Consider the following 17,127-nt stretch of genomic DNA (forward strand, 5'->3'; position numbering starts at 1 on the left):
AGGGCTGTGGCCGCTTGTGCGGTGATGGTACAAGATTCTGAGAAGATTGTTCTCTCTCTTCTTTAGTTTTGTATTCTCCACATCATGTTAAACAAGTGCTAAAGAACCTTCAAACACAACACATGATGGCTCAGAGACGGTCTGGGTATGAGATTATTCTTTGTTCTACTAGGAACTTAGAGATAAAATCTACCCCTTCACACCCTTTGCATATGCTCTGGGACACTTGATCAATGCACAGGACGACACGCTAGAAAATACAGAGATCATGACTGCTGCTAAGAGATTGTTCACTCCACTAGTATACGTTCTGATTGGTCTTCTACCCTATAAAAAAATTGGTGACACTCTGTTTGTGGATGGTTCCTGTTCAAAACCGTATGACAGGAAATTTCTCTGTGGTTAGCCTGCGAGTGCGCTGCCAGATACAGTAGCCACTCAGTTGGAATGGCTATTAACGCCGCGCTCACCGCTGTGACAAAATGACAGCGGCCAAAATAAATCAGTTGCATTTCAAATAAATGAAAAATTTGTGAAAAGACTGCCAGGTGGCGCAAAGTGACATTTTCACTTGCCTGTTTAAAAATATGATTAATTAAAAAAAAAAAAATGTTGTATCGAAGAAATACAATAGTGATGGTAATTTCCACATGAGTACTTTATACAACAAACATGAAAAATCTGAACCAGAGCTTTTGATATTTACTATACAATAATGAGTCAAAAAAAAACATTGGTTAAATCAGTGGTTCTCAAAGTGGGGAATACAGACATGACAGGTGGGGTGCAATGAACGGGAGGGAATTAGTGGAAAATAATAGGAAAATACATATTCTAATTTATACTTTTCTTTATTGACAATCAAGATCGGACACTTAAAACTAAACAATCACACGCAAAGAAATGGATCATTAATACAAGTAAATTAAAATAACATCAGAGAAAAAGTGGAACCATAGTGCAACGATAACGGTTTAACAGCGGCATGTTAATTGCAGAGGAACGATATATAAGGAAACTTTCGGTATTATATATGTAATTTTTTTTTTTTATTATATTTTATCAGGCTGGCATTTCTAGTTTACAGTGTGGCAACAAAGTTGCTTTTTGATCCTTCAGGCGCTGAACAGAAGGGAAGATCAATATCGTTCTACTCTTTTTGTTGGTGTGCGGCATTTTGCAATGATCCCTAAATCATTCGTTGCGCCATAGAAAATAATGTTGTTTATGCTTTTAAACATTTATAATTTAGGGCGGATGTAGCTTAAAGACAATGTAGAGAGGAAATATATCTGGGTATCTTATTTGCGGGTTTATTTACGCAGCTATTGAATTCGGAGATGCGAATATCAAACTAACTTTACCACGGACACAAACCGGGTCAGTAGCGTACTGTATGTAGTGAGCATAATAATGTCAATGGATACATTTGTTACACGGACCACAAAAAAGCAGGTGATTCAGCAATATCAGTCTAATTAACCCAAAAGCCAGCCGAAAGGAAAACATGATGAAGCCAACTGTATGTTGCGCTTGGATTCATGGTGGGGGCAAAGGAGAGACCTGTGTGTGTTTTGTGTGTAAAACCGCTGGCAGCAGACAGCACGAGACCCAACAAGGAAGGAAGACACTTAGAGACAACACACCCCAGTCATGTTAATAAGCTACTTGACTTCTTTGAAAGAAAGCTCTAGATAAGTGATGAAGTAAGCCTGTTATAACAATTGCACGTGTATTTTATATGTTTTAAACTTGGTGTTATTTGATCTTATTGGTTTAGAAATTGATATTTCAATAAATAGTACACTTGGCTGATTTCGTTATTATTTTGTTGACAAGTGGGGGTTGAAAATTCGCCCACCGCCTTAAGTGGCGAATGACAGAAAATGTTTGAGAACCACTGAGTTCACTAGCTTACAATTTAATTTGTACAAAGAATAAACTGTTATATAGCGTATCTCTGTATCTGTTTATTGTTATTTAAGTTATGGGTTATTTCGGGTACTTTAAACACATTGTTGGGTTGCTCATGTTGGGTCATATGAGATGTAGTGGGTTTTTTACAAATGAACACCTGGTTGGGTTATTTTAACCTAAGAACTGGTTTATTCATTATTCTCTGATTTCGCCAAATGGCAGCTTGCCAAATGTTCGAAATATTACTGTTATTGTGTCACAAGTGTAGTTTAAGAGTTGCTTACGCAAGAATGCGTGTGTATACAGCTCAAAACCTCAATCGGTTATTAAAGATGGCGTCTATTTAGAAAAAATGTTCCAATGATTTCGGAGATTTGAGCTTCAGGAAATCTCCTGGTGCTCCGCGCATAACACCGGGCCAACTCATGTCAGAAAGAATTTCTAAACATTTTCTTAACGTGGGCTTTTGTTTTTTATCTATAATATTTGTTAATTTAATTAAAATAAGGTTTGTGCTCGGGATTTTGATTCAGCATCGTGATTCTACTCTTTAATTCCCTATGTAGTCTAATCATAAAGTCCAATGCATAAAGTTTCCCAGTGCACCGGCAGAAGTAGACTAATGATTATGAATGCATTGGGAAAAACAGCAAGCAGACTGACTCTGGCCATTTAAAAAAATAATTAATAAATTAGGGATGTCTTTGGTTTCGGCAGTAGTGATGAAGGTAATCATGTCTTCTTGTCTTCTCTGCAGTTTCCATACGATTTACATCGTCAAAATTTTTTTACTTTTATATAAGCAGAAATCTCGCATTCTGTAAGTATATATTTACTAATTAACCGAGGAGTTTCGGTTCATTTTCTGACGCGATCAAGTTCACCAAAAACAACACAGAACAGCGCACCCTCCTTGCTTTCATAAATAATCACAAAATCATAAAGTTTTTTTCGTCATTGTGAGTGCACTTGGTTGATAATTGATATTGAAGTTAATATTTTATAAAAAAAAATAAAATAAAAAACAAAAAAATATTCAATTTGTATTTCACACACACACACACACACACACACACACACAGCAGACCAAATAGTCATTAGCATGTCCCTCCCCCAAAAGCGCGTGAACTCGCGATGCGCGTGTGCGCTCTTTCACTTTCCCGACTTTTGATCTAAAGTCAGAGGAACGCACGCGTCGATATGAAAGATTTATAAAAGATTTCTTTCTCCCAGAAATACAACAAACACACATTTATACGTGTCAAATAAGCGCTGTCTTTGTGGCGCCATGCGAAAATAAATAAATAAACTAGCTAATTAGGTTCAATAGCTAACAATTTTATTTGTACAAGGAATGAACTGTTATATACTGTAGTTTCTGTTTGTATCGGTTTATTGTTATTATTCAAAAAATTACATTTAAAGAATTTTGTTTTACTAAATAATATTTATGCAGGATAATTAGGGCCTCTTATTTCTATTTATTTTAGGTTGTTATTTTTGCAGTGTTACGGTGTGAGCTTTGCCATGTCAGACACATTCAAATGCAAATAAATCACCCTCCCCAGATGTGAATCAGCTGTTCTCACCTTTACACAATTGGAGAAACTATATAAAACAATACAAGGTGTGTTATGATAAAGAAACTTTCTATCTCTTCCATTCCAGTGATTAAAAAAACTGTAAAAATGTCCATTTTGGAATTTACAGACGCTTAGTGGTCCGAGCACAACATAATAATGTTTGTATGATAAAATAACTTGTGGCATGAATTTACACGAAGCTGAACTTAAACAGCAAAAAAAAAACATGATAATAATAATCAAAAGAATAATATTGTTTTTTTTAGCTGTTTATGTCCACCATTTAATAATTATTTAATTATCAATAATTGAAGCTACTCACATCGCGCGCGCTTTCACTTAAAACAAATGCAGTGTTTAATCAGCAAGTATATGTTGCCTACAGTAGGTGAATATTATTACTGAAACAAATCTGCTCGTGTCGGCTCATATCGGGAGCATTTTGATCAAAGGGGAGATTAGAAGGGGAAAAGTGAAATTGTGTACAAAACACATATACAAACAACATACGTACCTGTATGTGTATGTATGTATGTGTATGTGCATGTGATCCTGCTCTTTAAATTCACGTAGTCTAATCAGCACGCATAAAGTTTTCAAGAGCGCACCGGCAGAAGTAGAGTAATGATTATGAATGCTTCGGGAAAAACAGCAATGAAACTCACTCTGACTATTTTAATAATTCATTAATAAATTAGTTATTTCTAATATTGTTTCGGCTGTGCTGATGGTGATAATGTCATCTCGTCGTCTCCGCACCAGCGCATACAATTCACTTTTCATACAAGTTACATAATTTATAATCTAATAATTTGTTTTTCATTATTTTATATAAAAGCAGATATTTCGCTTTCTATAAGTATATATTTTTCACGTCTGTGAGGCAAGTATACACAGAGTTTCGGCTCATTTTCTGACGCGCTCAAGTTCACTGAAAACAATACAGAACAGCGCACCCTGTTGGGTTTCTTTATTTAACAAAATCATAAAGTTTTTTCGTCATTGTAAGCGCACTTAAATAAAAGTAGAGTCTTATAAAGGCTATGTAGCTTATAGAGTTTTACTATATAGTTTTTGCACATTAATCTGACAGTGTTTTTTTTGTGGTCGTTTAGTTTCATTTATTTCAGTTAATAAATCTACCACAAATTTAAAGAACACAAAATATAAGATGACACATGACCCTACACGTGTAGCTTTTCTAATTACACATAAAATCTAAAGGCTCAGTGTGTTAACGTTTACGTTGCTTAAATTCGATCCGTAAAATATTTAAAATAATTTAAATTATAAATTTGTACTGTAATGTTAATACTGTGATTATGAATTCGTTTAATTACAATGTTTCACTTGATTTTATTTGCAACTACGTGCGGATCTAGACGAGCTGCGACTCATTAATCCTGAAGAGAACGAACTAAGGCCTCAGTCTGTAGTTTTATAGCGCCACTCAACCCAAACGAACAAACCCAAATGCAGTCACATACCGCTTGTCCACCTACTGTACATCTTTTCTTGCTAGCTCTTTAATTCCCTATTTAGATTTATCGTCTTTACAAGCTTCAGCAAAATCGAATGATTCTTTTTGGCAAACTTGAGCTGCCTTCTTTTGTGCCTGCAGTCTTATTGTCTTCCGTTCCTTATGCGCGAGTTCAGTGGTGTTACACATCACACAAAGGGGGGTTAACGAAGATATGAAAAAAATCTTTTGCATTGCAAACAAGCTTGGAACAATTGATTTATTAATATCTAGATGCTTGGAGTGCTCAGAATAAAGGGTTTAGGTAAACACGAAAGTCTTCCATTACCCACTGCCCCATTTGCAGAGTGGCAAATTGATTTTATGCATATGCCTGCATGTGGCCCATTTAAATATCTTCTGGTTTTGGTCAACAGGTTTTCTAGGTGGGTAGAAGCTTTCCCGTGTGCTCGAGAGAATGCAGAGGTGGTGACCCGAGTCCTAGCGAAAGAAATAATACCTCATTATGGTTTGCCTCGTGCTATTGACTTAGATAAAGGAACACCTTTTACATCATAGGTAACACAGAATTTATGTAAATATCTTACACTTTTCTGGCATTTTCACAATCCTTATTATCCACAGCCCTCAGGTATAGTAGAAAGAACAAAAAGGACACTAAAAATTTACTAAAGCAAGGCAAAGCACGGGGAGTAAAAATTAAGTTGATCTGTTACTGCTATTCTGGCTGAAATGAGAATGACATCAAGAAAAGACGTGCACATGTCACCACATGAAATTATATTTGGCAGACCCTTTCCCATGCCATGGAGGAAAGGCAAACCCGCAATAGGACCAACTGATCTTGATACACATATTGCTGAATATTCTGCTGCTCTAATAGATACTCTAACTAAACATTATAAACAAATTGCTGATGTGACTCCAATACCCTTAACAAATCCCACACATCCCTTTAATGGGGGAGGTACTGTTTTGATAAAATCTTTGACCCCTGGAAAACTGGGAGATTGTAAATATGACGGACCAGCAGAAATAATCGCAATCACTCGCACTGCTATCCTAACTGAACTTTTTCCACAGAGGATTCAGGGTTCCCTGGCCATGCGGGACAATCAGAATACAGGGTGAGCACTGAGTAGACAAAAGGGGGTCTAACAAAATTCAAGAAATCCTTACAGTTTCGTACAAATACAGTGGAACCTCCTCAAACCCGGTTTGCGAGCGTTCTGTAAGACAAGCAAAAATGTGTATTAAATTTTGTCTTTATAAACGAGTGAGTCTTGGTTAACGAGTACCAACTATCATTGAGTAGCATGCGCTTCTTGTTTTGACGCAAAAAAGTAATAAGATCATAACTGTGCCAATGTTTTTTTTTTTCCAAAGAATCATTTATTTTGTATTATTTATTATTTGTATGTGTGTGCTCCGGCGGGGTAGGTATGTACAGTATGTGCGCTAGTGTGGAAGTGTGTGTGTGCCTGCGGAGGGGAGTGTGTGCTCATGCGGTGGTGTGTGTGCGTGCGTGCGTATGTCTTTGTTACGTCTCCCTAATTTTTGGCATCTAGGGTTTCGAGAGGAATATCGAATATCCTATATAGTTTTAGGCACAGGAAATTCGTTTATAGCTGTGATTTTCGCCATTACTGGATGTACCTGACCATACCCCACCTGTTTACCTAGATAGGTCACTGTAGCCTTACCAGTTTCGCATTTAGCCAAATTCAAGGTTAAAGAATCTCCCTGTAAACGCTTAAAAACGGTTTCTAAAAGCGTTATATGCTCAGACCAACTCTGTGAGTAAATCACTACATCATCGAGGTAAGCATTAAAATTTGGAATGTCCACAAGAACTAGATTAACCAACCTCTGGAAAGTGGCTGCAGCATTCCGCAGGCCAAACGCCATCACTTTGTTTTGTAAAAAATAGTCTGGTGTCACAAAAGCTGAAATTTCAGCGGCTCTAGGAGTTAATGGAACTTGCCAATATCCTTTGAGTAAATCCAATTTACTCACAAACCTGGCAGAACCTACGCTGTCCACGCAATCCTCTATCCTTGGCATTGGGAAACAGTCAGCAATCGTTACAGCATTGACACGCTTGTAATCAGTACAAAAGCGAACTGTATCATCGGACTTCTGCACCAAAAGGCATGGTGAACTCCATGGACTAAAACTAGGACTGGCCAAACCCTTCTCCAACAGATACTGAACTTCTTTCTTCATCACAGCTCTTTTAACAGAGTTAACTCTATAAGGGTTTTGTTTAATTGGATGGGCATCACCCACATCAATGTCATGTTGTAAAACATTTGTAAGTGTAGGCAAATCACCAAATATAGAAGAAAACTTACTAAGGAGTTTAACCACTTCCTCCTCCTGATCAGCATTGAGATGTGCTAAGAAACTTGACAAATTGGCTATTGGATGAACGGAATCATCTTCCTTCTCCTGAGACTTCGCATCATCTCTAGTATTATAAGCTTTCAACATGTTAACATGACACCCCCGTTTTTGACGTTTTCTGTCTGACGTGCTCAACACAATCTGTCTCTCCCCGCTTCTCCAAGATCTTATAAGGACCCGAGAAACGTGCTGTTAATGCCGATCCAGGAACAGAAAGCAGAACCAGCACATGGTCACCCACTGCAAAAGATCTATTCACAGCAGATTTGTCATACCACCTTTTCATTTTCCCCTGAGCTTTTGTCAATAATTTACAAGCTAACATGCAAGCCTTCTGAAGTCTGTCATGAAATTTACTCACATAGTCTAATACATTAAATTTTTTGAATAATACATTAGTCTTTTTGAGATCCCTGACTCTCTGAAAGAAAGGCACTGGATATGCGGTGAGCAATGTCAAATAATTTAAAAACCTGGGCACACAATGTGACTAGGAAATTAGTTCCCTGATCTGTCTGAACAATTCTTGGTAAACCAAAAGTAGTAAAAAATTTTATTAACGTTTTAACAACCGTTCAAGCTGTGATATTGCGAAGAGGAATCGCTTCCGGATATCTGGTAGCCGTACACATAATGGTCAATAAAAACTGATTACCAGACTTGGTTTTGGGTAAAGGACCAACGCAGTCTATGATCACATGATCAAAAGGGTCGCCTATAACGGGGATTGAAATCAAAGGTGCTGGTGGAATCACCTGGTTCGGTTTCCCAGAATATTGGCAAACATGACAAGTCTTACAAACTGCACCACATCACGCTTCAAACCATACCAAAAAAAATGTTGAACTGACAACGAATGATCATGCGCCAAGGACAATACCTGCCGGCGAAAAATTGAGGGAACCACCACTTGATACACCACGTTCCACTCATCCTCGTGGGCGTTACCTTCATGCCACTTCCGCATTAGTAAACCATCTTCGACAAAAAATGAGACGTTACTCAGTTCTGATCTTTCAGCCAGTTTAAAACACTTCACAAGCGAAACGTCATTCTTCTGAGCCTCAATTAATTCCTCCCGCAGCACCCCTCCCATTTCCTCCTCTCCTCTCTCTAGTCTCAATCACTGCAGCTAGGATTCTTTTGCAGTGAAAAGATTAAGAACTAATGACACATGCCCCTTTCTGCATTCAGCTACTTGTTCTCCGCTGTTTTTGAGCATACCAATTACCTATCCACTAGATGGCAGTAGTGATGGTAATGGTAAGGATTGGCATGTTCAAAAAGAGCAGGAAAGAAGAGAGCATGTGTGTCATTACTCTCACTCACTCATCTTCTATACCGCTTTATCCTGTATTCAGAGTTGCGGGGGCCTGGAGCCTATCCCAGAAGCCTTAGGGCACGAGGTGGGGTACACCCTGGACAGGGTGCCAATCCATCGCAGGGCATATGTGTCATTAGTTTTTGGTATAACTATTTCATGACTTTCTTTTGTTGTCAGTGAAGGTATACGTTACAGAACTGTTGGCTCTGATGTTCTATGAGTCTAATCTTTCATGTGGTGGTCGGTTGGGGCTATAACATGAACCTGGCAGTCAAAAATAGACTGGACAAATTAATATGGAGGGCCTTATTAATGCTGTCCTTGGCATTGAGCTGGATATTGTTCCGTTTATTCATCTATTTCATTTAAGCGATACCAATAAAAGCTATTAATAATGTTTTGGAATCTTATTTGCAATGTATATGTAATTTATTTAACATTATCCCAACAACATGTAGTCCACACTGGCAGTTACTCACTTGGGGATGTACTGAAAATGTGTATTATATATATTCCAATCCATCACAGGGCATATATATATATATAGGATATCAAGAATATCGGGATATCAAGGATGATCAGGGGAAACAGGATGCGCCTGAGCTCAATTTTAAGCTTCATGGCAAGGCTGTAAATACTTGTGTACATGTGATTTCTCAATATTTTTATGTTTAATAGATTTGCAAAAATCTCAAGTTAACTTTTTTCATTTTGTCATTATGGGGTGTTGTGTGTAGAATTCTAAGGAAAAAAAGGCTGTGACATAACAAAATGTGGAAAAAGTGGTGCGCTGTGAATACTTTCCAGATGCACTGTGTGTGTGTGTGTGTGTGTGTGTGTGTATATACAAAAAACATATATATATATATATATATATATATATATATATATTTTTTTTTTTTTTTTTTTTTTTTTTAATGTGTTTTTTGTATTGTATTGTAGCGTTTTATTGTATATGCATTATTGACTGTAGCTTTGCCAAAATAGCCTTGCATTTCCTGAAACATTACTCAGCCTAAAAATAGTTTTTAGTTCATTGTTAGGAAACAAATTTCATATTGTGGATATAAGATAAACAAACATCAAATGCTGTTGTACTTACGCTCATCATCCATGCTTTCAGGGTCCTCAATCAATGTACAGTCAATAAGTGAGATCACTCCATTCTGTTGGCCACAGATACAGAGACGAATCAGCTGTTATCCTGGGAAATTTAGGCAAAGAAATGTTTGTGGTAATGACTGCTTAGTTTTATTTAATACATTATATGGTCAATAGTTTGTGGACACTTGAAATCACAAACATTTTTGGTTTTACTTCATCACAATATACTCACCAATTTAGTCACCAATTTGTTATTATAATAACCCTCATTTTTCTGGTAAGGCCTTTCTCTAGGTGTTGGAGCATGGTGGTGAAAAAAATTACACATACGGCTGGGCAAGAACCTTACTTTATACAGTTCAGATAATTACTCCCAAAGCTGTTAAAATCAATAAGAATTTTATGCTATGTTTTTCCACTACAACAATGATTTCATGAAAGGCTTTTATAAACATACACTGTCATGCTGAAACATCATTGAGCTAAGCTAATCTAAGCTAGACTGCAGTAAAAGGATATTTTAATGCTACAGTATACATAGGCATATTGTATAATTGTGTGGTTCCCACTTTGTGGCAACAGTTTGGAAAGGCTTGCATATGTGTGTGATGGTCAAATGTATATAACCCTTTGGTTACATAGTACATAAAATATTAATTCAAACAACACTAAACCATTGCTAGTAACAGTACCAGTAGGCAGTCATTATCAAAAAGATTACTTTGCCTGAATTTTTCATAATCCCCATTTACCAAAACAGTTACTAAGCGTCAAACTTAGTTAACAGGATTTTCCTTAGCACAACAAATATATTTCATTAAATTATTAAAGAACAAAAGAAATGTAAGTTACAAACCAACATTTTATTTTTTATATGATTTCCCTATCCAAACTGCTCAGTTTGTGAATACATTGGAAATGCACTGCATAAAAACTTTTTAGATAAAATTATAAAATTAATAATTAATAATATTGTTTTTACATTATAAATTAATAAATTTTTTAAAGATTTTGCATTTGTCAGACTGTAACAAAATGGTATAGTCTGTGCTCATTTTAAAGATGTAATCCACTTATCCTTTCCACCTATCCAAGTCTACACAATATATCCCGAAAGTATGTGGACACCTGACTATCTACTAACGTAGATTTGGTTCCCCCACTGATGGCACAAGAGCCTCTACTCCTCTGACAATGCTTTCCACTAGTTTACTGAATTACTTTGCGCACTGTGGCATTATACTTTAAAACAGTTTTGGAACTTGTAGTCCTAGGACAGGTAAAATCATAGCGTTATATCCCAAAATAAAAATGTAAACAATACTAACGAATTCTGTGCCTACATCTGTCTGACAACAGTTTGGTGAAACCCCACATGTGGATGTAATGGTGAGGGGTCCAGATAAATTTTTACAAAGTTTTTATTTTTATTTTACCTTTTTGTGTAGCTGTTTGTATTTGGTCTATGCACTGGTATGTGGCAATAAAATTAAGTCAGCTGACTACTATATTATTAAAGTAATGCAATATTTTTCCCGAATGTCATGGGCATATTCAAGGATGAAAATGCCAAAACCCCTCAGGCTAAACTTGTGCATTTTTTTTTTTTTTTTTACAAATTAATTTGGCCACCACTGAAGGTATTTGGGAAGTGCAGTTGCAACTCTCCTGTCAGCAATACAATATCTCAAACAATTTAAATACACTATTGTATAAGGTTTTTCGAACAAATTAATGGAAATTTTAGAGTGTGAGACTTTTTTGGACAAGCAGTGTGTAAAGTATAACAAGTATAAAACAAATGTATTACTGTAAGTAACCCAATAAATAGCCAGTAGATCCACCTTTTACCAGCTTGAAAGAATTGGTTACTTTATGACTTTATCAGTCTCTCACATAGTTGTGGAGAGATTTTGGCCCATTTTTATTTTTTTTTACAACATTGCTTTAGTTCATTGAGGTTTGTCCCATGACAGCATTTCAATTGGCTTGAGATTTGGACTTTTCTAAAACCCAGATTCTTTTTTTTTTCAGCCATTCTAGATTTACAGGTGTGCCCCTGGATGGCCTCATATTTGCCTCCTGAATTCTCAAGTTTATGGTTGACTCATTGACTACAAGGTGCCCAGGTCTTGTGGCTGCAAAACAAGTACAAATTACCATATCTCAACCGCCATGATGCTGAACATTAAGGCCAACAACTCTACATATGACCATTGTTCTAGAAGCCTTATGCTTTGTGCAAATGCAGTTTTGCTAACTACCTTCGTGCTTCCATTTTCTTTTTAGACAGAAAGGTTTTTACCTGGCAGCCCTTTTAAACAAACCATAGTTCTTCCGTCTTCTTCCAATTATGCTGTGATGGACTTTAACATTTAACATGCTTAGTGAGCCCTGTCTGCAATGAAAATGGGTACATCAGGTCGAGCTCAGGACTACTGAAACCCTCGATTAGACTTAAGAGTGTCTACAGCGGCAGGCGCATACAACAGGCAGAAGTTGGGACTGCCGAAACATTGGAGCAGCATGATGAGTGAGTTGACTGCACATTCCATTCGCAGGTAATGGTAGCACACAGGCGTCAGTATCTGCACTTCGGCAGATCCGCGGGTAAACCTCTAGTAAGTTACAAGAAAAAAAAATCTTTAAAAGATATCAAAAGGTTTTACAGATATAAAACTATTAAATTTTATTGTAAACATTTATGCAGCATTTAACATTTTGGAGACAATTTTCACATCTTTATAAAAAATATAAAAAAGTTTTTAACATTGAACTCAAATCCAGCTTTTATATTTTTAAAACCACTGCAATGTGATTTAGGCAGCACAGTAGATTAGTGGTTTGCACTGTCACCATACATCTCCAGGGTCCACGTTCAATTTCTGCTTCATGTCTGTTTGCATGGAAGTTGGAATTTTTCCCCATGCTAGGTGGGTTTTCTCCGGGTACCCCAGTTTCCTCCCACAGTCCAAAGACATGCAGATTAGGCTAACTGGCTTTCCCAAATTGCCTATAATGTGAATGAGCATGTGTGTGTATGTGTGCAATGAATCATGCTGTTAAACAAAACAAACGTTAATCATGTAATCATGAAAAAAGCAGTGAACTAATACTCTGAATGTATTTGTCAACATGTCACACAATAATTTATCACTATCAGATGAAATTCCTGACAGTTTTGATGTCTGATATTGTTGACAAAATTTTACGTCAATTTCACATGCAAAATTACTTCAACTGCAAAATTTGCTAGATACATGTTTAATATGCTTGAAATTAATTTTACTGATAATTATCCGAAATTTAATATAATTTAGGACTGATGGTGTTGAGAACACAACAGTATTAATATCAAATCTTTAACATAAAAGATCAAACTTGAGCGGTTAAACAGGTTATCGAACAAACAGGGAGTCATGATGGGGTCCTTGGAGTTTTGGTTGGCCACAATACTGACTTTTTATTTTTTTAGAAATGTCTGACGGTGTCTCAGGCCACAAATTTAGGAAATTAAAAATTAGAGTTTTTCAGATCTAGTGGATTATTCTGCTGAGCTGATTGAGCTTATAAAATTGATAATCAAAATATTCATTATTTCTTAATTTTACAAAAAAAACACAATGGACGCAAACCTAGATCTTACCTTTGTGAGGTGCAGTTTTCCCCCAGAGCCCCTGGTACAGATGATGAGGTGCTTGGAGAAAAGAAAACACTGTCTTTCACCCTCTTTTTTCAGAGACAAGGAGCCTAAACGGCCACGGGTGATCTTCCCTTTCTCACTCATGGGTACCTGGATAAGTGATCCTTAGAATGTTTAAAAAAAAAAAAAAAAAAGGTATTTTTTTAATTATTATTTTTCCTTGTACACTTTTATTTTCATTTTTTTAATTTCATTCATTTATCTCGTTATTATCTAGACACATTTTTCTCACACATACACAATTTATTATTATTATTATTAATATTTTATTATTTTATTATTTTATTATTATTATTATTATTTTATTTTTTATTTTTTTGAATTTCTTTCATCTTTGTGAAGCTGCTTTGAGACAATGACCATTGTTAAAAGCGCTATATAAATAAAAAAATAAAATAAAATTGAATTTTTATCTGGTATCAGAAAAAAGTAAAGCAATAAAACACAGGTCCTTCCTATTATTGTAACTAATCGTATAGCATAGTACACACTTAATTCAATGCCATTTCTTTTTTGTCAGAAGATGGGTCTCCTCTGAATAATATTCAAGCCCTGGCGTTGTAGCTGGTTACGCGGGAAATATGTAATTAGTTTTTTAAACCATTGCTCTATCTGTAATTTCAGTACACTGTTCTTCTAAAACTTGTGATATTTAACCAGGCAGTCCTTTAGATTAATCACTGTCTTTAAATAATAAGTGTGCATTTACCTTGTCTGACAAAAGTCTGGCTAGTATCCAGTAGAATGTCACAGCCCTCCACAATCATGCGCTCAATGGCCAGATTCTTCCTGATGTTCTCTGTTTCACTTACTTCATCATGCATGATTCTTAAAATAAGCATACATTTAGCACTCACATCAGAATACAACAATTATAAAGATACTGTAGGTAATCCAAATTAAGACATTGTTATAATGACAATTTTAAAATTGTGGGCTTTGTTACTCTACCACGTCCACATATAATAAACTATGTATTAAATACGGCCTACACTTTATAAAACACATAACATAAATAATATCAACATAAATATAAAAGGTGAGGAAAAGTTATGCCATATAACCTATGAGACCATCAGAACCTAACTAAACAACAAAACACAAAAGGTTGAAGGTGTTTGTCAGGACATCAAAGGATGCCTCCAATATTTACCAAAGAGAATTTTAATTTAAGTGTATGTAGCCTATGTTAGATAGGCAACAAAAGGAAAAAAAGGGAACAGCCTCAATGCAGTTTCACTTTTTTATCATGTGTAGCAGTATATGCATGCATATGCTTGGGCAAGTAAGGTGAGCCAATCGCATTGGGCGTTGTGGAGTGCTGGCAAATCTGAGGCCATTTTCTTTGGGTGTCCCAGAGTATTGTCATTCGGGAGGGTCGCCATGTTTTTGCATGGCAACCAAGTGGATCCTTTTCCCTCTCCCTCTCTCCCGCGATTTGTTCGGAGCTTGCTGTGTTGTGTTGCAGACAAGCTCGGTTTTGCAGAATTAAGCAGTCAGGTTTTGAAGGTGTGGATCATTGTATGTATTTCGGGCTAAAGCTAACAGCTTCAGAAGTTGGAACAAGATAATTCCAGTCAACTGGTGGCCAGCCACGAGAGGAGACATCATCTACATGCTGGAGATGGAACATCAGTCTCACTCCCTGGTGTTGTAGGACAGTATTCTGATACAAGGATTGATGTGCTCTTTCACTCTTAAGTGTGGTAGGACTGAGCACAAACACTGTATTTGGGCCCCTTAGGAACATGAGACTCCTGAGCTCATAAAGCAAAAAAAAAAAATTAAGCGCATGCACTTTTGTTGGTAATTTTATTTTATTTTGGTCATGTACAGTGAGTGTTTTGTGTAATGTAGTGTAACATTTCATTTCACAATTCATGTCAGGATGTTGTCACTTTTCTTTTCAACCAACAGCTAGAATAAAGCAGCCATTTTTTTTTAAGTTAGAATTAACAACTTGCCATTAAAGCAAAAAATAAAGATTAAAAATTTTGTATCACATTAGCCAGAGAATTTTAATATAATTTGGCTGTAAAAAGCTGTGTGTCACTAGTGAGCCTGTTTTACATTATTGCAAGGACGACTTGGTTTCCCATTCTCTGAAATGTTTTTTGTTTTTTTTTGATGTCTCATAATTCATCACCATTTACTACTTGATAAGTATGGATTTGTAAATTGACACTGTAATAGCAGGGTAATCCACTAGTTATGTTAGCTCAAATAGTGTTATTGTTAATGCCATTTATATCTCTGTGATCACCTCTGCTTACTCCTGCGGCATGTTACATTAATGCATACTTGTGATTTAACTAATAAGGTGCATTTGTGTTTAAATTCACTTTCTTCTGTGTGGTTTTTTTTCATAAATATTGAGTTGCATTGTATTAATAACACAATTTTTTTTTATTTTTTATTTTACATGTTGAAGTTTCTGCCAAGAAAATGCAAAGGTGGTTGTACACTGCTTAAAAAGTGAAATAGATTTAAATGTACACTGTAACAAATTGTTTTTACAGCAAAATTATACAGAAACTTACAATTTAGAAACTAACTTTACAATTTATTGATGTAATTTGCAATGCATTATGGGTTATACAGGGCTTTACAAGTGTTAACTTGTTTATTTCACTGTTAGCTGTAATTAATTTACAGGTAGAAGGTGCTTTCACTGTATCTTAAATATTTCTAGAAGAACTTACTGTGATGTTGCATTATGGTATTGCACGGACTGATATGGTTTGAAATCTGGTGGTCTGAGGAGAAAGTGAACCACAGCGACAACTAATTTATTATTTATTTTAATGTAAAGTAATTTCAGAAAGCAGCCTAAGCTAAAAAGTAAATCGTTATCATCATGTTAATGTTGATATATACTGCAGTTTGTTAGCTTTATTTGCCTTTTCTTTCTAGAGAGTATTTGTAGTTTGGCAGACACAGCATTTCTATCGAAGTGCGTGTGAGACAAAATTAACGTTACATGAAGTGCTCAGTTTTTCTTACTTAAAAAAAACCCATTAATATTACCATCGATGGAAGAGTTCTCTTGAAATGTTAAGTTTATTTTGTAAAGGAATGTGTCTAACTTCTTTTTTTTATTATTTTTTTGTCAGGCAAGCCAAACCACCACAGAGCTAAAAGGTAAAAACGTAATGTCATGCCAGTGTTGATGAATGCTGCTTTTTGTCTTACTCTCGATAGAATATTTTTACAATAATTGCATATAAACAGACACAACATATGGCCTGAAATGCTGGTTTAGTGAGAATGTGTAATGCCAGTATTTTTAAAAGGCCTGAGTCAAAACCAAACGTAATGTAAACAATTTTGCTTTAAACGATATAAGCAATGAATCCGTCGAAACGACTAGCAAAAAAAGTTCACACATAACCTACTTGTATATAAAGCTTGAACCTAAATCTACAGTAAATAAGAAATTTATCACTGTAAATTCTGTCAATATGAGAGCAATACCATTGTAGGTTTTACTAGACACGTAAAAGTGAACAGTAATGTTCCAAACCGCTCTTTCACCTGTGGAGTACCTGACTGTTCCCATGCTTTTACACAATTTTCAGCGTTCAAGTCTCATCTATATAGAGACCATAAG

General features: G+C 35.9%; 1 protein-coding gene across 4 annotated transcripts in view; it reads right to left on the bottom strand.

Annotated features, from left to right (window-relative positions):
• Positions 1–17,127, bottom strand: part of rasgrf1 (Ras protein specific guanine nucleotide releasing factor 1) — a 560,812-nt gene that overhangs the window by 341,245 nt on the left and 202,440 nt on the right. For all 4 annotated transcript variants that reach the window (XM_053500654.1, XM_053500653.1, XM_053500656.1 and 1 more), the window contains exons 9-11: positions 14,227–14,345; positions 13,461–13,621; positions 9,813–9,876 (exon numbers count right to left, since the gene is read on the bottom strand). In XM_053500654.1, coding sequence (XP_053356629.1) covers positions 9,813–9,876; positions 13,461–13,621; positions 14,227–14,345 — 344 coding nt within the window. The remainder of the gene's footprint in view (positions 1–9,812; positions 9,877–13,460; positions 13,622–14,226; positions 14,346–17,127) is intronic.

Source organism: Clarias gariepinus, chromosome 7 (assembly GCF_024256425.1).
Source record: "Clarias gariepinus isolate MV-2021 ecotype Netherlands chromosome 7, CGAR_prim_01v2, whole genome shotgun sequence".
Taxonomy (NCBI): Eukaryota; Metazoa; Chordata; class Actinopteri; order Siluriformes; family Clariidae; genus Clarias; species Clarias gariepinus.